We start from the raw sequence: 21030 nt of genomic DNA on the forward strand, positions 1-21030 counted from the left end.
AGGATTTTTTTATAGAGTCACCAAAAGCAAAACTTCTGGCATTTTGGAGTGGGAGAACAAAGAAGAAACAAAACCCCAAAATACAACTGAGTAAATAGAGCTTTGAGATTCACATTCTTACCCAGCTCATACGCAGTGTTCTGCTCCCACTAGGTCCTGTGACATTAGCATTATAGTCATTCCCTTCTTGTCATTCTCTTATATAGTTATTCCTTTCTGATGCTTCCTGCAGCATCAGCCAAACTATGGGAAGGTGGGTCTGTACAAAGACTTCTCCAGGGCAGCTCATGTTTCCCCTGTAAATAGCAGCTTGTTCTTGCCCCTTAGTGAAACCAGCTGCCTTCATGCTCTGCCAGCCTGAGGAGGATAAGCAACAGGATGATTACTTTTGTGGCAGCAAAGCTTTCTGTCATCTCCTGCCTGCTTTGGCTCCTATGGCAAAAATACAGCTGTGCTAGTACTTAAGATCAAAGTTAGAACAACTTGATGGCCCTCACCCACCAGTTCTTCCTTTTAAGATTTTTTGACCGTTCACAACAGCAGACCAAACAGATATATTTCAGAATATGAGTTTTAACCCTGTATGATGAGGTAAGAGGCATGGAATTAAAGTGATGATAAGAAAAATATGGTGTTTGAGCCTTAAATTTATGTGAGAAATACAGTTAAAGGTTGTATTTGTACTGTCCTTTGAGTATGTTCTTTGGGAAACTTGACTGGGTTACACATGTATTGACAAAGTCTATGAGTTTGTCCATCCTTCTGGATGTTGATTAGCAGTAAGACTTTAACTGGTAATTAAAGAGTTCTTCCTCTACACTTCGTGTGTATATGTTGGGGCATGTGTATGTATTAATGTGTCATGAAACAGAGTAAGCTTTAAATTCTGTGGTTAAGTAAAATCTTAAATTTAACTTTCTTATGATTTTGGTCACTGTTGTAGGACCCAAAGATTGACTGTCCCAGGTGATGAAAGCATCTCTGTCCTAAGAAAATTAAAAAACAACAAAAACCAACAACCAACCAAACAAACAAACAAAAAAAAAACAGAATAGAAGAAAAAGCTGGTCTTGTGTATAAATTCAGTTGCATAAGTTCCAAGAAAGTTGCTGTTCATAACCACTGATACCGTTCTTTTAGGAGTGTGAGATTTTTCTCAGATGGGTATGAATCCATAGGCTGAGCCTTAGTGTCAGAAGGTTGCTCATACTCTGAAATTGTGTGTTTTGTCATGTTTTATCAGGACAGTGCTACTGGTTTACCAAAGGGATGGGTTAAGAGCAGTGACTACAGAGTCATTGTAGCTGTTTGAAACAGATTCATTTATATTAAAAGCCTTCTCTTTCAATCCAGGTAAAGGTGAAAAATGTCATTAGTGCTGTTAATGCTGCCCAGCTTCTCATAAATAACAATGCTTCTCTAGTTATTGTCCAGGTAAGGTTTATGTAATTCAAGTACATTCATTCACATTGCCATGGAACTATTTCCACGGTTCACTTACTTCTGTCTGGTTTTAGGAAACAAAAAAGTACATGGACACCATCATTGGCTATTTTGAGCAATACATTGAGTGGGTGAAGGAGTCGGTAAGGTGCTTTTGCTTTTTAAAATGTGAAGAAGCTAAATAGTAATAACAGAAAAATTATGTTGATAAAGTGTTTTGTAATTTCGAGATATTTGTGCTCGGTACGAAGAGGGAAGCCTGTCTTCTATAAATAGTTTTCTTTGAAGTAGAATAGAAATTACTGACAAATAAAATGTAAATTTAGTATTTTATCTTTTTTCCAGGTCTAGCCTGAAATCTACTTTTTGTGCTTATGTTGTACTGAACCCTGACTCTATTTAGTTTAAATTAGTATCATTAGCATCTTTATTTTTATTTCTTCAGCTTCAGTCTTTGAGAAATTGAGCTGATGTTTTAAGTATTTATAAAATTATTTAATTTAAAGATTTACAAAATAGATTTATAAAGCAGATAGAACATCCCACTGGCATTTATTCTGAATTTAAAGAGAGTGAGAGACAACAATATAGTGAGCATTAAGAGTAGCTGTAAGCAAGATGTGAGATTCTTATTTTATACCTGTTATATACCTCCAACTGTTTTCTTTAATGTCTTTCAGATTGCCATGGAGGTAGCAGCATGCAAACCTATTGCCAATGTGATAGATACAGCAGTAGATATATTTTTATGCAGCTATGTAACTGATTCTGTGGTAAGAAATCTTTTTTGTTACTCAAAATCGGGGCACCAATGGGAAATTCTTTGAACATAAATCTACATTTAATTATTTCCTCTAGACCATTCTAAGCATGGTGATAAAGGATCACATCCAGACCATTCAAGGAAAGAGTGTTCCAGTCTGGTTCAATCAACCAGTGCTGGACTTGATTTATGTTTCCATTAATATTAGGCTTTAATTAGCAAGAATCCTGTAAAATTAACTGTTCTTAGTAAATTTATTCCAATTCAAACATCAATAAATAAAATGAATTTATTTATTTATTTATTTATTTTGCAACAGGCTGATCTTGAATCATTTCTGTACAATGTAGACTTGGCAGCAGTATGCAAGGCAAATGCTGGCTTTTTCATCCTGCAAAAGAGCAACATGTAATACAATCAGAATAAGCAACAAGTGCTTTTTGGGTGCTCCTGTGAGGAGCCAGGAGCTGGACTCTATTTATATGGGTCCCTTCCAGCTTGGGTCACTCTATGAACAACATGCATAGAAGCCACCTAAATCTGTTACTTTGTTGTATCACAATTTTGGCCAATTAATAATCATACTAGCAGTACATACAACCAATCAAAACTACTCTAACCCTGATAATTATTTATCATGAAATCTTCTATCCTGCCAGATGGATCACCTCAGAAGTTACAGAGCTTCTGTTCGTTGGGTAGTAACTGGCCATCCAGTGGTAGATGGACTACAGTTTTCACTGTGATAGAACTTAGCTGAGTCACATATAAGTCAAAATGCCTCCAGCTATTACAAATCCAATTTAAAAAATCATTATTCTAACATCTGATTGTAACCCAGCTCTCCTGTATGATGATAAAATAAGTTTTGCAAGTTAAATAAGTTAAAAAGAACCTTAAGAAAGTGCTGTAAGCTTTGATTTTTAAAGAATCACAGATAACAACTTCAAAATATCAAGAAAGAGAAAAAATATGGCTGCACATTAATGCTGAGAGACTAAATCACTACAGTCCAACACTAAGTTGAAATTAGTACTTAGGGCATTATGCCTGTATGAATTTGAGCATCTTTGATTGGTGTTCTCTTTGGCTACGTTTGCAAGATAGTAGTATTCATGCTTTACTTACTGTGGAAGTGCTTAACATGCTCTGTTTCTCACTAGTTTAAGGAACCTCAGAGGGTGCATAGACCCGTGGCAATAATTTCTACTGTGTTCTCTGAGTAACCGTTCTCTGTGATCTTTTTATCTTGGTTTTTGTTTTGTTTCAGAATACCTTCTGGTTTGGTTTGGGAGGCTCTTCAATATTTTTAATTCCTGCCATAATTTTTGCTGTGAAACTCTCCAAATACTATCGCAGAATGGATACAGAGGATGTGTATGATGAGTAAGTATATGCTTCTAAGCAAGCTAAATGGAAAATGGGCTTAAATGTTTTTTCTAGTATCTCTCCTAAGGTGCTATAATCCTTAAATCTTCTGTGCTGTCAAATAGATCTGCACGCACTTGTGAAATAGTACAGGTTTGGGTTGGTTCCTGCTAAGTGCTTCATGCAGTTGAACTTTGATGAACTCAACTTGCCATGACTCTGTAGATATTGCCAGCTCTGACTATGAGAATCTTACTTCAGAATAGCTTAATGTACATCCTATATAAAAATATCTGCTAGTGTAGAAATGATTAGCTTTGCTAAGTTACCTTTTAGGGTGAATTATGCCTCTTTTGTAATCTTGACTTAATAATTGACTTCCTTACTGTCTTAGTTATTCCTAACTAGTCTTTCCTTTTTCACTTGCAGTTCCTCTGTCTCAGGGACTTGGCATTTTACTTTATGATAACTGTTCTTACATATTTTCCAATCAGTTTTGTTTTTACTGTTTTCTTTTCTGCTCCTTGTTTTGCTCATTGTTCAGTTAGCCTGTGCACTGCATTCCTTCAATTTCACACTGTTCATTTTTCATTACACGTTCAGAACCTGGTAGAGCAGAAACAGTCATGTACAGCTGAAATTACTTCCTAACTTTGTTGTCTAGTTAACAACTCCTTTTTTGTGTTTTTTAGTGTCGAATCTATACCCATGGAAAAGTAAGACATTTTTGTTGGTATTTGCTAAAATTACTTTATTCAGGTGGGAGGGCCTATGTTTTTCATTTAACTTGTTACTTCAACAGAAGTAACATTTTTTGTTTCAACAGACCTTACATTACATTATCCAACTCTACAGAAATATCTTAATAGTTAATTTTTGTAGAATATTAAGATCATAGTTATTCCATAACTCCTGAATGTTGCAAAAGAAAAGCAATCTTTTATTGTACAGAAACAGTTTACCTTTGCATATAATACCATCACCCATTTACATGTCTTGGAAGCCATACTGTACATAGTGCATCTTAAAGTTAACATGATTTTCTTGGTGTATTTATTTTATTACAGTATGGAAAATGGTAATAATGGTTATCATAAAGAGCATTTATATGGTATACACAATCCTGTTATTACAAGGTAAACCAAGTCTGAAACTGCATGTCTCCATGTGTCCTTGCCTAATCTACTATATTAATCACCTCTCCAATTTTCTGCATGTTTGCAAGTGAATCACTTAGTTCTCTATTTCTGCTTTTGCATGATTACTCTCTATAGAAAATGCTGTATGATTTATATTTCTCAAATATTCTATAAGTAATAGCAGATTTTGTAATAATTTTCAGTGATTTAACGAATGAATTGCCTATATTTGAGCCTAAAATCCAGACAATTAGGTATTTATCTAGTACAGAGGGTGGTCTTAAATTAATAAAGGTATTAAAATACTTCCATAGGAAAATGGAGAGGTAGGGCAAGATGCTCCTGGCTCTTCTTTTTTTTTTTTTTTTTTTTTTTAATTATTATTTTTTATCTTCATATGAAGATCTGTGGCAAATATGTCTTTTTATATTGTTTATTGGACAGAAGCAGGTGCAACTTTACAAACTGATTGATATTAACATAATCTAATAATATTAACACTGATATAACATATCTTTCCTGTGTTATGCATGGAATGCAAAGCCAGGTTTTATAAAATCAGCTTTTTCTTCTGATCATTCAAAATTCTAATGAGGAGCAGTAGAGACCCTGCAGATAAACATATCACTTAATTGCTCATTTGCTCTGTCACCAGAATAAGTGTGCTTATATTAGAGTTTTTTTTCAGATGAGGTCTTAAAGAGCTTTTGCTGTGCAAAAAGCAGATGATGCAGGATATGTAGAAAATGTGAGCAGATATAATGGATGTTTCTGCGAGTATAAAACTAGCATGACATCACAAAACAAGAAATTCAAGTTTAAAAGGCAGGAGATTTGGGTTCTCTTCTCCCTCTGCAATGCTTGTGTTTTAAAACCTTAACTAGTTGTGTGACACACAGTTCCTGTACAGATAACATAGGACATCCCACAACTTTAATATTAAGATTTACAGGATACCTAAGTTGCTTAAGGAAGGATTTGGTCTATGATTAAAATCTGTGACTCGCTGTACCTTAATTTACAACTTTGTTGTTGAAAATGTAGGTTGAGTGTTGGCAGACAAATCAGCATTGTTCTTTTAGTAATGGTTAAATAGCAAGATAGCTGCATCAATTGTATATTAGAAGGTTTGGAAGCCTTTCCAGATTTTATGGCTGCATCTGTTGTATATTATTGTTTATTAGAACTGTATTCTGCAGTCATTATTTAGGGACCAAATTTTGATTCAACATTAACTTTTGTAGGAAGTATTTTTTATATGTAACTGTTTACACTGAATTTAATGTTCAGGATTGTCACAGTCTGTACTGTATTTTAAGGACTCCCTAAATAAACTTACAGAGTGCCTAATTAAAAACTAGACTCCACTGGCACATCTAAGAACTCCATTTAAGACTTTTGATACTTTACATAAGAGGAAACTAATAATTTCTCAGGCCTTAGAAGTCCCTTTCTGATCTTTGAATCTTTAACATGACCGTTAATAACCTTGGAGTTTAGAGCATGGTTTTTCATGATATTATTTCACTGATTGATGAATAGTTTATTGCAGTGTCCTTGAATAAGCTCAATATTAACATAACATAATTGATCTTTTAAACTCACTAGTTCAATTCTGTCTTCCTTGTACTGAATTTTAATAGGGTTATTCAAAGTTGTCTCCATTATACAATGCAAGAATTGAGTTTGAGGCAGTACTTTCTTCTGATGTTTTAACTCAGATCATTTGATAAATGACTGATTGTATTAGGTATGTGTTTTGTGTTTCTAACTCCAGGGTTCTCATACAATAGAGTCTTGTTCTTCATTTTTGTTTGAGCAAACTATTTGCTTTTATGCCATCCTTGCTTTTTCTCAGTTCCTGCAAATGATTTCAGACATTCTGGGAGAGGTGACTTTGATAAAATCTGTGTACACCTGTACTTTTACAGATGAAAAGAATCCCATGTGGATTTTGTCCTTGGAAATCAGCTGGATTGGTTTGCTGGAAAGATACAAATATCTTTCTTCATAGAAGGGATATGTAAATAAATACAAAAGTATGAGATCCATATGAGACATGTTTACACTTGTATAAGTATCTCACATGGATACATTATATATTATTTGTGAAAAATACAACCTCAAATTCAGGCACCAGTTTTGTGAGAGCGGAATTGGAGACTGGATTGGTCTCTTCAGAGGAAGTCAGTGGCATTGAATGGTAATGGAAGCACTTCACTTCTCTTCATCCTGAAACAAATGTAACAGGAAAGGTTGGTGAAGAAAAACATAGATATGTTTTCTCTTCATGAAATGGTTAAGTTTCTGAATATCCACTCAGAATGTGCCAACCGAGCCTGTCTCATTTTACAGCCTGACATGGTATTTCTGTTCTGTTGTTGGTGGGCAAGAGAAATTTATGGGTTTGATTTGTGGTTTTTTTTGTTTTTTTTTTCTTGTTGCAGCTCTGTGGAACAGTGGTAACAGAAACTGGAATCATAAAGGGGTAAGCAATAAGCTTGCAGAGTGAATTCTAGAACTACTACTACGTTGTTTTTTGTGAAGACTGTTCTGTTTTCTTTAGCATGAATGCTGCAAGAGGAGTTAGTTAAAAATGTATTTTTTAAAGTTACTAAACCATATTCATATGAAAAATCTGTGCTTTCACTTTGGTTGAATTACATTATAATAATTCTATCTATCTGTCAGATTTTCCTGAATTGTATTTTTTTGTGGTTATTTCCAGGCTATAGAAATGAGGCTCAAGATTCTTCTATGGGAGTATATCAATATTCTTCCAAGTGCACTGGCATTTGCATTCATCTTCAAATTACTGAGCCAATTGTTTTATGTGACCTGTACTGTAAACCACAAATGTACTATTGAATGTTATGCCACAAACTACTGTACAGGATATTTTGTGACCAGAGCACTGCCTCTCAAATACCACTGTTCAAGGCTTGAATTATTAGTATTTTATTTTTTACTTTTTTTTACACATGGCTTTCTATCTTACATCACAGGATCTAAATTAATTAGATTAACTGAGTTTGCTTAGCAGTTTTCTGACAGTTGGTCAAATTCTTATCTTAAACTGTTGAGATGTGTTAAATATGGTACAGACACGTTTACATAAAAATACATTTTGTATACAGAGACTTTTGTATATACGTTTTTCTTAAAACATGTAAGTATGTGTTTAGTTAAAATTTTAATATTGTATAGTACGTTTCTCAAATGAATTTACCAGCATGATCAGTGTTGCTATCTGGTGCTCTTGAATGACCACTTTGGACTAAACTTTAAGTGTGTAATGGGATGCACAGTGTCTCTTTGTGTCTCTGAAAAGGTCAGTTGCATTTTTGTTTTCTCCCTTTTTTAATTATTATTTAACGTCTAGTGATTTTTGCAGTATAGTATATATATTTTCCTAAAAGGAAGATGTTTGTTTTGAAACTGCATTTGGGTGGGAGGGCTGGGAGTGTGTGTAATGCTTCACGCAGCAAAAAGTTAAGCTTTCTAAAGTTCAGTAGTATTCAAAAAGAGCATGAAAGATGTCATAATGTTGGTGACTTTTAGAGTGCTTTACATCCTGTCTACCTTTTCCTCATTCATATCCACCTCTTCAACATCCTTAATAGCATCATTGTTCAACTGTACCTCTTTCAGGGACCAGTTACAGTAGTTCTGTCTCAAAACTTCAAGGTACAATTCCCAATACTGAAGGTCAGACATGTTTAGCAACTGGAATTAATGTTTCTACTGTTAGACTTATTGCCTTGAATTTAGGCATAAGAGTGTATTGCTGAGTTAGTTAACAGCAGAATTCATCAAAAAGGCCACAAGTATTTATCTTACTAGTGTAAAACATTATGATGTGTGTGAAATAATCAGGCATATCAATCTCACATAGTGTCTCTTCATATGTCAGTATTCACTGGCTTGAAGTAGGAATAATCCTGAAAGTCATTCAGATATCTATTAAAAATGCTGAAATGCTGAATCCATTCTTTAATCTGCAATAACCTTATTTTTCTTCTCATTTTTAGGTCATAAATTGAAGCATTTCTAATTGACAGTATGTAGCATAATGTGTATATGTAATGTTCAGAATTGTAGATTTTTAAAAGTTTCTATTTTTAATTTGAAAGATGTTCCCAATTCATTTAAATAAAAACTAACTTACTTAACTAGCTGATGTTTGATTCTTAATTGTTTTGTCATGTACACATTTCAGAGTATTTGCAATGAATTAAAACTTTTTGTACAAAAATGATTTCTTTTTTTTAACCTCAGTTACAGATTTTTGCTGTGCATTTTACTTTAGCTCACAAGATATAAGACCAAGGACAGGAGCAGGAAAGACTGAAAGAACATTGACTCTGTGCGGGGGAAGCTCGTGGCTTTCACGAATGATGTTAATGCAGAGATGTAAGATTCAAGCTAATGAGCTGTGGGGGATACCTACTTACTTATCCTTCAAATATTCATAAAGTGGCTTGGGTTGGAATGGACATCAGAGATCATCTAATTCCAACCCCCCTGACATGGGCTGGTTGCCACCCACCTGCTCAAGCTGCCAAGGGTTCCATCAAACCTGGTCTTTAATTTCCTCAAGGGATAGGGCATTCACAGCTGCTGTGGGCAGCATGCTCCAGCCTCATCCCCTTCTAAGGGAAAAAATTTCCTCCTAAAATATGTAATCTAAATCTAATCCCCTTGTCCTATCACCCTGCACAAGTGAACAGTCAATCTCCCTCCAGTGTATGAGCTCCCCTTCAAGTAGTGGAAAGCCACAATGAGGCCAGCTCCCTCAGCCTTTTTTCATGGTAGAGGTACAGCCTCTGGACCTACTCCAACAGCACTGTATCCTTCTTGTACCAGGGGCACCAGGCCTGGACACAGTACTGCACATGGTGCCTCATAAGGGCGGAACAGAAGGAGACATTTCCTTCACTCTCCCTGCTGGCCACTCTTCTGTTGCTGCAAACCAAGATACTGTTGGCCTTCCAGACTGCAAGTGCACACTTCTGCTCAGGCCCCCCAAGTCATTCTGTGCATTACTGCTCTCAGTGAGTTCTTCTAGTCTGTAGACATTAGACATACCTGGGATGGCTCCCAACCCAAGTGCAACACCTTACACTTGGCCTCGTTGAATCTCATTTGATTCACATGTACATAATCATCCAGATGTAGCTGCATAGATTGTTTTGGCACTTCTGTCTTTTTTACTTGAATATGGCATTACAAATTCTGTCTTGAAGATAGCTATAAAGCAGCTGGAAAAGGAAAAATACCTGTTAAAAATCAAATATGACATGTTCATTCTGGGTAGGAATGTGCTTCTCAGTTATACAACCATCGTTCTGTATTTAACTGCATTTACAAGATTTGTCTTGTTACCTTCATGGGAGTTCACAGCTTATTCAACACTTCCTTGGGCTATAAATTATGGGTACATGCCTACTGAAGGGTGATTTATTATTTAAATAAATAAATAAATAAAAAGCCCTACATCTCACATGTAGCTGGAAAGAGGCTTCTTTGTGCACCAAGCCTTTAAATTGAGACCAGCCAGGTACTTACTACTTCCACTTTTTCAGATCATTTTGCTGAAGGATCTCAGTCAGTTTCTCTCACCATGAAGAGTGTTGCTCTTCTTTTCCTAGTAGTGATCAGTGGCATGGGAGGACTGGGACAAAAGCTGAAACCAAAGAAAAGAAGCAACGGTGAAGAAATCAATTTTCGGACTAAAACCAAAGACATCTGCACAATGACCATGAGTGGGGACGAGGACATGAAAGCAAGGATTGAATGCAAAGGCCAAGGCAAGTCCTACTGGTGTGAATACATTGGCAAGCCATTGCTCTGTCGTCCTTTCCGAAACAATCCAAAAATGTACTGGAATCAGATCGCCATGGAACTTAGAAAGCTCCCTAATGCCTGCGAATCCACACAAGTGTTGAAGGCCACCATGTGCCAAAAGGCTCCCACAGATGCTCTCATGAAGCAAGTAGCTGCTGGTGTGGAACCAGAAGATCTAGCAGATCGGGACAAATCATCCCAGAAAACTTCAGCTTCCATGAGGGGAGCTGGGAAAAGCTCTGTTAAGAAAATAGGGAAACCTGCAATGTTACCTCTTATAAAACCAACCCAGCATAGTCAAGGTTCTGAAAATGAAACTGAAGCAATGAAACTGGCTCGGCAACATTGCTGGGAATCCCTGCATGAGTTCTGCTCCTACATTATTGGCTTCTTTAGAGGTTAAGGATTTACTTCAGGTAAAGCTCCATCTTGAAGCACAGTAGAATGTACATAAGAGTAATGCTGTTGTAATTCTATTTATTTTAATGTTAGGGTTCTCTCTGAGGAATGAACTGGGGAAAGGGGGGGGGGGGGGGGGAAGGGTGTTCCAGGATCACTAACTAAAATTTAAGGTTGGAAACTCTGTACTGTAACTTCTCTAGGTATGGAGATTCGAAACTCCCCTGAGTTTCTGGTAGCTCAGGACCCCCTGGACAGACTCAAGTCTGCGTCTTTAGTATGCACTGGGATAACTGTTCCATCTGTTGATAACAAATAGCGTCATCCTGAACATCACCTGTATGTTTCCTGTTAAAATGTATACCTGAATCCTACAGAATTTCAATTCTAGCTACTTGAGAATCGAGCTCGTTTCTCCCTTCAGTCTTTCCTTCCCTCTTGTGCTGGTTTTTGGATTTAAGCCAGCCGAATGTGATAAATAAATAAAACTGATGCACATGAGAAGTGCAATTCAGATAATTACATTCAGAATCTGGAGGAATAAAGCTTATCTATCAGAACAGGTGCTTAGTAGTTAACCATTCATATTTTAAAAGCAAATCATAAGCAGCTTGCAGAAATTAATAAAAAACAAAACTGTGCCTATTTCTGTAGCTAGGTGATCCCTAGCAGACTTGTCCACTAAGTCTCAAGTTCTCAACCAGGCTACACAATGGCAAAGCCCTCCCAGAACTAATAGGCTATATACCAACTTACATTTCACCTCAGAGAGACTACCAGGAGCTGGCAGCTAAACCTGAAAAACTTTTGACAGAAATGGGAATATATGCAGTGTGAGCCAGGGCTTAGTCTGCTAATGTTCTTGGTTGTGCTTCATGAAGCCAAGTAACTAATCTTTTTTTTTCCCCCTCCCCTCTTTGTTTTGCAGAGCAAACTGTTTTCACAGCTGAAGAAGGGTCCCTGCTGTAGTTTAATAGCTTAGACTTAAGAATTTGGGTTTAAACATGAGTCATCTCTATAAAACTTGTAGCTATTTCTGCACTCCTAAAATGAAACTTTTCAACAGCCCTGAAAGAAGCAAGAATTAAAGTAACTGTACTTGAGATATGATAAACTGACTCCTGTGTACGCTGCATTACATAACTGAGGTTACACTTTGTGCTGGTCTTGATTAGGATTTGCTTTGCTGTGCTAGAGATGAAAGCTGTACATGATGCTACAGTTAAAGCAAACAATAAAAATAAGGATTTTGGAAATGTGTTTGGTGCGCTTTCTTAAAATTTTGAATAAATGATGCTGCTTGTGTAAGGTTATGATACATGACACCTGTTTCTAAAAAGATCTTTGGCAGGATGTATAAGAGAAGTTACAGATGTGAACTATTTTTTCTCTGCTAACATGTTTTCATTAATACTTTCAATGTTATTACATTTAAATTGCAGTAAGTTCCAGCCAACAGGAAAGACATGGAAGAAATGGAAGAATACAGTAAGAGTACACTTCTAAACAGAAGAGTTTAGAAGTGTTCCTCAGGTACATCTGTAAAGTTTTGTGTTGTCAGGATCAGTGGATATTAATAAAATGCTTAGGTTCACTTAAGTATTCTGAAAGGTAACTCACGTCTATGTGCTAACTTTATATAGGCAGATATCTTCCCTGCACAAGCCCCATCAAAACGTAAAGTAAGAGCTAACAGCCTATTATCAGAATTTATAACACATTTACACTCTGACTGGCTTTTACTGTAGAATGGCCTGTGTTGAAAAGGACCTCAAAGATCATTCAGTTTCAACCCCCATGCAGTAGGGGATGAATGAAAACCTTCCTCCTAACATCTAACCTAAAACTCCCCTGTCTTAGTTTAAAACCATTCCCCTTTGTACTATCACTATCAATCCATGTGAACAGTTTTTCCCCTTCCTGTTGATACACTCCCTTCACATACTGGAAGGGCACAATGAGGTCTCCCCAGAGCCTTCTTCAAGCTAAAGAAAGAGCTTATCTTCTACGTGAGCTTCTCAGCAAGGACATAAGTTAAGTAGAAAAACTAGGTACCACAGACACAGCAGTTTGTATTTCCAATTAAGCAGTTTCTACAATGCATAGTTAAGTACATAATCCATCTTTACTCACAGATTTGCAATTCTTGCTTCATAACCCTTGGTTCCAGAGCTTGCCTGCCCAACCACTGAACATTTGCTTTGTACTTACTATTTTTGAAACTATTTTCCACCCCCAAACCTTTTAAAATATTATATGGAAATTAAGAGCAAGTAAAGAAGTTTTGTTAGTCAGCAGAGTAGTACGAGAACACTGTAGAAGTTTCACATAAAAGGAAGAAGTACAGCATGAATTCTGACAAAACAAGTTCAAGCAAGCGTATATTTTTGTCATCCCTAAATCTAACCAGATTAGTCTTCATTTTGTAATTTGTTATCTTTTTTAGGCTTTTCCACTGAGCACCAAAGGCAGCAGAGCAAAGCGTTACTTAACTCTTGATGGTGTAAAATACGTGACCATCACTGATTCTACTTACTAGAGGCCAAGTGTCAGATGTCTACAGTGCATTATTTCCATGGGAACTCGTACCTCATTTCAGCAGAGCAGAGCTATGTCTGCTTAGCATTGTGTTGCCTGCAGCGGCCACATGAAGCTTCATTGTTGAAGTGGAAACTAGAAGTTCCTGTACCAAAGGCCCCTCATTCATCACTTGCTTTCTGTAAATAATCCAGTTCCTAAATACACAATTAAGCACTATATTAAACGGGAGGGTAAAGATTTTGGTACCAAAATGATGGAGAGCTTGGATTATATTTGACTGAGCAATACTATGCACCCTCAGCAAGCCAGCTAGTTATAATGATGTTGCCTTCAAATGGGATGTTAGCTGAAATACCCCACCTTAGCTTAACAGTGCTGTGATTGTGTCAGCCACATTGCCACTTACCTGTGTTTAGCACTAGAAATGTAATCATAATGTTTCAGTTCACTGTTCTGGTATGAAAGTACTATTCATTAATGAAAGGATGAATTGAAACGTGTTTGTGGCGAGCTCAGTGCACTTTTCAAGTACTTTCTGAATGAAAGAAATCTGCTGTTTTATTCATTTTAAGTTAACCTCTTACTCCCCATAGTGAGGTCCAAAGGAAGTCTGCTCAAGTAGAGATGTAATTTGTCTTTATTTACTTGACAGAGGAACTACACACTGAAATGTTTGCCTAGATTCCTGCAGCCAGGAAGGTCCCTGACATCCAGGCCCATTTCTGCTGCAGTGTGAGGCAGTGTAGTGCACCTGCTTCAAGTCCTCATATTCAGGCTCATACAGAATACATACATAAGTACTTGCTACTTTGACAAGGTAAGCTTCCAGAAAAGCAAAGCAAGACGTATTTGGAGAACTCTTGTGCAAAATACGTGCATTTGGCACATGAAGTTAAGATTCAAGAGAGACAATGATAAACTAGAGTGAGTCTAAGGGAGAGCCATCAAGACAGTTGGGGTTGAAGCATGCTCCTGTGAGGAAGGGCTAAAGGAATGGGGATGGGTTAGCCTGGAGAAGGGAAGGCTTTCAGAGGGACCTAATTGCACCCCCAGTAACTTTGAGGAGGCCATAGAGAATATGCAGCTATAGTCTTCTCTGACCTGTGTTATCAGAGAAGGTATCATGGTAATAGATGGTTAGAAGCAAAGTTCTGGCTCAGCACAGGGAAAGATATTCACTGTGAGAGAAGCACGGAAGCTGCAGCATAGTCTGAATTCACCAAAACCCTGCTTTGAGCACAGGTTTTGACTATAAACAGCCTAAGGGGTCTTCTGCGCTGAGTGATTCTATAATTTACAGTCTAAACTCAGGAAAAAAAACCCAACACCTTAAAAGTTCTGTGTACCTCTATGTTAGCATCCATATCTCCTTAAAAAACAATAATACTCTTGGATCTGCCATACTAACTATACTGAATCTAACAACAGAATTTTCTGAAATGCGTTTGGTGACAGATTACTTTTTAAGAGTGTATGATGCTGTTATTATCTTAAAAAAAAAAACAAGTGTGGTGCTTCTGCTTTTTGGTACGTATTTTTAGTTTGCCTGATTCCGACACTGGAAAAAAAATTGACTTTCGTTGTCATAAAAGTCAAGTATCTGAACATAAGGAAATCACCATTTGCAGTGTATAGGTCTTCTGCGCTAAAGTAAACTCACACCTCAATAATATTGTTCAGCCCACCTTTAGATTATCCTAACTATGCAGTAGTGCACTCTGGTGCTTTCTGAGAGAATTGTTGAGTTCTGTTTGCTTTGGTCATTCTTGCATGATTTGAAATCTTACATTTTGCATTCTTCATTTTTCACAAAGTGCCTCAGTCAGTATGGCATAGATTCTAGGGAAAAAGGTCTTGCATGAAAAGAAGACAGAGAATACTAAAATCTCCCAAAATTGCCTATTGACATACCTGCTTCTTTATGTTTTCATTGTTTTTATTCCTCTTGCTGTTACTTCTTCCAATCTCTCCATTTTTCTCTGAAGACGAGTCAGATGCACAGACAGATTTCTTTTAGCTTCCTCTGCCCCTTAAAAAGAGTAGCAATGCTCTGATCAGAATTTACAGTTCATTTTAAAATGTCAAAAAGCATGTAATGTGTATAAAAACAAGATAAAGTGGAACAGATGCATTCAGATTGATTGTAGAGTCATCACAGTTGGAAAAGACCACTAATATCATCTAGCCCAACTGTCAGCCCATCACCACCATATGACTAAACCATGTCCCTCAGTGCCACATCTCTACATTTCTCAAATGCCCCCAGCGTCAGCGACTCCCCTGCCTCCCTGGGCAGCCTGTGCCAGTGCCTCACCACTCTTCCTGAGAAGTAATTTCTCCTAACATCCAACATGAAGCTCCCCCAGCACAACTTAAAGCCATTACCTCTCACCCCATCAGTGTCAAAACATTCTCTCATGGACACGTATCAGACATTGAGAATTTTTTTTTTTTTTTTTAATATCTTGCATACAAAGTTGAAGGTATAGATACTTGGCGTGAGGCCAGCTCCTGAATTTTTAGGTTATATTACAGTACATCTAAGAGCTAGGAAAAAAAGTGAGGCTGGTGTCTGAGTTAGAGTGGAAGTTCAGGTTCCCCTCCCTGCTTTCCTCAAGATGTTATGAAGCTGTTTGCACAACCAGCTCTTCACCATAGGTGTCTGTGCTGTGGTGTGCCTCCAGCACCTCTGGGCTTACAATGATTGTAGTCAGGAGAGAAAACAGACAGCCTTTTAGGTCTGCTGCCTGCCAGGCAAAAGTAACTGCAGTACTCTGTCCCTGCTGCTGCCACTCATAAAAATTAATGTGCAAATTGTGAAATTTGTTACCCCCTTTATTAGTCTTACCGGCCTATGCAGTGTGTGTAGAGGCCCTCCCCAAAAAGGTGGTGGTAATAAAACTGAGCATTCACTAGGAACTGAAGTAGGCTAGGAACTTCATGCTGAAGGAAGTAGTTAGCAGAACTCAGACTCAGCTTTGCAGTCCTCACTGCCAAAGCAGCACAACATATGGGCAGGATTACTGCTGGCCACTCTTTCCTCTCACCCTGCTTTCAGAGCAGACACAGCCCACACTGTGATCATCCAGGTACTGAACTGAACCCTCTGAATCTACAGAGGGTTCACACGGAGACCCCCATGGAGCTTCCCTGTGCCCTCTGAGTCATTATTGACTTCTCAAGTAAAGCCTTCTGCACAGATGTGGAAACCCTCCTCTGTGCTTTCCTCTTGTTCTCTTCCAACACTGACTGGGTCACCCATACAATTGTGTGGCCATCAGATAACCTTCTCAGGCTGCAAACACAAATTGTGGCTTCTTGCATTAAACCTGTACCTAAGAATTTGCTCTATCAATTAGTGTTACTGTGCTCTTTGTATCTGTTGTAGTTTCCATGGAAATAGGCATAGTTGTACTTTACTTCTGGAGCAACCTACATCGCTTGACAGCTTGTGGACTTGGAAAAGGAAATAAAAACAGAATACTGAACTCAACTCAAAGTTAGTTTTTAAGTAGTACGAGTAGTTTAAAACTGCAACACATGTTATTTTTGCTTTACCTTCTATTTGTACAATTGATATTAAGGATATAGGAGGTTAACTTTCTTCTATATCTCTGCAATCCCCACCTTAGAAGGTAGGAAACAAAGAGACAAATGAGGGGACTCTGACAGCAGACGTTCACACAGGAGCGGGTATGGGTTGCTCAGTAGCAGTTTTGCCACTGCTTTCAGCCTGGGTTGAATTTTTGCCAGGAGGACCTTGGGGAAAAAAAAAGAAAAAAAAAAGAAGAAAACAACGAAATTCTGAGCTATAAATGAGCTGGGGATGGATTTCCTCACTTCAGCATGCTGCACTTCTACGTGGATTTTCTGAGGCATTCTCTGAGTGTCAGGCACTGGTAAGGCACTGACCTGGGCAGGCAGTCACACTGAGATAGAGCAGCAGTTCCATCAGGTGTTTTCCCTTTCAGTGCTGCCCTGGAAATATCACTTCTGACATCTGTGTTGTGTCCACTGCTTCGCTGCTGTTCTGAGGGAGCATTCCAGAAACAAACAAACATCCACAGTTATACTGTTTTTATAATCCATAGGATATGTATGTTGGCTAGACATGTACAAATTATTAAGGTTGGAAAAGACCAATGAAGTCATCTAGTCCAACCAATGTAATGATGAAATTTCACTCCACAGGTTCCATCTCTTTCTTGCTGTTTATTATTTCATCTTCACACATCTGTCCATCTGCAACTCATTAATTCTTCCAAAAGAGAAACAATCAAGGTGCTAAGAGCAAATTAAAATATACAGCATGCCCAATGAATTCAGGCTTGCAATGTCTGCCAGCTCAGTTTAATGTAAATTTCCCATCTGAACACAACAGTGTTTCTCCAGTGCAGTTATGATTATATTTAATTAAAATCATTACTCCTTGATTCTCTCAGATCAATGCCTTAAATGTATTGATTCAGAGAAAGGGGGTAAGAACTGACAGAGAAAAACCAAAATAACATTTTAAAACTAATCTGTGTTTTGGTACAAAAAAGCTTTGTACAAATACTAAATGATTGGTCTGGTGTAGCAAGATAGAATAATTGGAAAAAAAAAAGTCCACATTCTATTGATTATTCCAAAACTAAAATTTGCAAGTGTCTACACAAATAGAAGGCAGCAAAGAAAAAGTTTCTTTTACCATTTGTAATCATCCTGTTTTGTGCTACCCTTAGAACAAATTAATGTTTTGAATGGATTTTGTGAGATACCTTTGGTTTTTTGTCTTGTTGTTGTGTTGTTGTTTTTTTTAAACCATCTTTAAAACTTAATTTTATTCTTCCAGTGTGGAAACAGAATCTTACTATTTTTATTCTTGATTTTAACTTAACAGTAGAATGAAAGAATCTCACCAATATGCTCTCACTTTTATTCCAGCACCATGGCTAATGCTGTGGTGTGACAATTCCAATTCTAACTAAAACTACTCTTTTCCCAACTATAATCTACCTATTCTGACATCTGACCTCAGGAAAAGTTTTGCAGAACTATCAAGAAAGCCAATTTTACCACGCGTGATATGCACTCTTTACTACTCAATAGTGGAAGTGGGTTCAGAACATCAGACATTTGTTAACAGCATGATTTTCTGGCCAGATCCAGCAGTATCTAAACTCTCTTTCATTCCACTTCTACTTTCTCCTGAGCTTCAAGAATTTAATTAAAACATTAGAAGTACAGCATGAAGTAGAATGTAGGTATGACATTTCTATACAGCTACACCAGAACAAGTAGAATTAAACACTGCTTTTGACCTCTTTTCACAAAATGGTTTCACTTCAGCCTGGCTAAATAGAGTCGAATTCCTCTTAATGAAAAAAAAATGTTCTAACTAATTAGAACACAGCTAATCCCTTGAAAAAATCTATTGGAAAAAACATATAATAATCCTCGTTTGTTTAGGAGCATTCATCTCTTGCTTGCTAATGATCTCCACACGGCGGAGCTGTAGAGTTAGGAATGATCCAAGAGAAACTGTCAAAGAACAGTATGATCAGAGATGTCCTGCCCTGTTAGTTAACTGAGCAAACTCCACAACTCTTCGTCATAACTGATGAGGGATGTGTTTCCCTAGCCATAACAAGTTGTACTGGACCTTGGGAACATGGATAAAGAAAGCTTTTTCTTTGAGAATAGCCCCTCTTCACTATATAGCCCAACATCCCAAACTCAATACGAACAAATGTGAAAATTTCAAATAAGATTTGCCCACTCTCACCAAGTAATACAAGGACGTTCACCTCTCCCAAGCAAAGTGATCCTCAGCCAGTCTCCAAGCAATAGATTCTCTGAACAGGCTGCTGTTCAGAGGGGCTACATTCAACCTCTCTCGAGGCTGAATGTACCATTATATGGAATAGAACAGGGCAGTAAGGGTCAGCTATCACAGCTGTGTCCTGTCCCAGTTTCTTCTATATCCCCTTGCTGTGGGGGCAGAGAGTAAAACAGAAAGCTTCACACTGTGCAAACCCTAATCAGTAATCAGCATCATTCGGGTCACAAATGTATCCATATTACAGACTCACTAAGCCTGGAAAAGACCGCTAAGATCACCCAGTCCAACCCCCAAATCATCCCCCACCACATCACTCAGTGGCACATCACACTTCTTGAACACCTCCCTGACTCTACCACGTCCCTGAGCAGCCTGTGCCAACACCTTGCCGCTCTTTCTGAGAAGAAATTTTTCCTAATACCTCACCCCCTGGTGAAACTTATGGATTGCTTCAAAAAATTAACCCCAACCCACCTAAACTCAGCACAGCATCATGTGCTATAAAGACCCTGGTTTTCCATCCCACAGGATCAATTTACATGGTTCATGACTTATACTTCCCAGGTGCTTTAAAAGGTGGGCTTGAAATAAAAGCTTACTCCTCATCAGAGCTAGAAATGTATTGTCGTACTTAGAACCAGTGCTAAAACCCACAAAATTATCAGGCTCTGATAAACTTGTAAGAGTTCACGCAATATACTTTGAGTCAGGGTAGGCTCATCTGTTCTTCTCCCTCCACACACATATACACACTAGTTGTTTAAAAAACAAACAAACAACAGCAAGAATACAAATAAGTGCACTAACACAAATGAACTACGACATAAGAGAGAAAACTAATTAGTACTATATAACTATATGCACACGTGCATATTCTGGTAAAGCTTAATTTATTCACAGAACAGCTTTAAGCTTGACAGAAATGACTTAGAGAGCAGACAGAGCCCAGGGCCACCACTGACAGCAAAGCACTCTGGTGAAAGCCCAACTGTCTGACCAGTACTACAGTAAGGAAAAACTGGAAAGGATCTGTAAACTATTGTGATTTCTGAGAAGAAACGTGAGAAAAGATAAATACTCCAGCTTACTTGGGGGAAAAAAAATCCCATTGATTATATCAGTTCAGATCAGAGGAGGCTTACAGAAGCCCTGATATGACGTCAAAAAAGTGGTAAGCAGCTAAAAGAGACCTGCCTAACGACCACATCCCAGCCCATACATAACTTACCTTTACTTCCCTTTCATTCTGTATCACACCACAACCACTCTAAGGAGTGGGGAAATTTTGGCATTTGAAGTGTTTCGAACCACACCACAGCCCTCCCCTGACCTTGTTTAACTTCACCTGTGTGGGATCAGTTAACAGGAGCGCTACCCGAAGAGGAACTAATTGATTGCTGATAGCTGTGTATACCACAGGGGAAAAAAAAGTGACTCATTTAAAGTTCACATTCTTACTAAGAAAAAGCTTTACCTTTTTGAGAGGATGGATTAGAATTGTAAAAGACTGAATCTCATTTCTCACCCCTGCTGCCTTTAGTGGTTCCACTAGTATCACCTTAGTGCAATAGACATTTTTTGGCCATACGCCTGAATATGGAAAATATTTTCCTGCAATGCTTTAAAGAGAGATCAGGGATTCATGACAGCTGAAAGGATTTTTTTGTTGTTGGAGTTTTGAATTCGGTGCTTACGTTAAGCAGCGC

At 37.7% G+C, this 21030-nt stretch overlaps 2 protein-coding genes across 2 annotated transcripts in view; both read left to right on the plus strand.

Annotated features, from left to right (window-relative positions):
* PROM1 (prominin 1) overlaps positions 1 to 8106 on the plus strand; it is a 59552-nt gene extending 51446 nt beyond the window's left edge. The window contains exons 21-27 of the mRNA XM_065735766.1: positions 1354 to 1434; positions 1518 to 1586; positions 2124 to 2216; positions 3477 to 3592; positions 4642 to 4710; positions 7161 to 7201; positions 7442 to 8106. Coding sequence (XP_065591838.1) covers positions 1354 to 1434; positions 1518 to 1586; positions 2124 to 2216; positions 3477 to 3592; positions 4642 to 4710; positions 7161 to 7179 — 447 coding nt within the window. The 3' untranslated portion in view covers positions 7180 to 7201; positions 7442 to 8106. The remainder of the gene's footprint in view (positions 1 to 1353; positions 1435 to 1517; positions 1587 to 2123; positions 2217 to 3476; positions 3593 to 4641; positions 4711 to 7160; positions 7202 to 7441) is intronic.
* Positions 8107 to 9984: 1878 nt separating this feature from the next.
* FGFBP2 (fibroblast growth factor binding protein 2) lies at positions 9985 to 12133 on the plus strand. The gene is made up of 2 exons (XM_065735764.1): positions 9985 to 10982; positions 11895 to 12133. The coding sequence occupies exon 1, from the start codon at positions 10337 to 10339 to the stop codon at positions 10961 to 10963; it is 627 nt and encodes a 208-aa protein (XP_065591836.1). The 5' UTR covers positions 9985 to 10336; the 3' UTR covers positions 10964 to 10982; positions 11895 to 12133.
* Positions 12134 to 21030: the final 8897 nt, after the last annotated feature.

This window comes from Cyrtonyx montezumae, unplaced genomic scaffold, assembly GCF_038088225.1.
Source record: "Cyrtonyx montezumae isolate F1298 unplaced genomic scaffold, pur_monq_1.0 scaffold_2, whole genome shotgun sequence".
Taxonomy (NCBI): domain Eukaryota; kingdom Metazoa; phylum Chordata; class Aves; order Galliformes; family Odontophoridae; genus Cyrtonyx; species Cyrtonyx montezumae.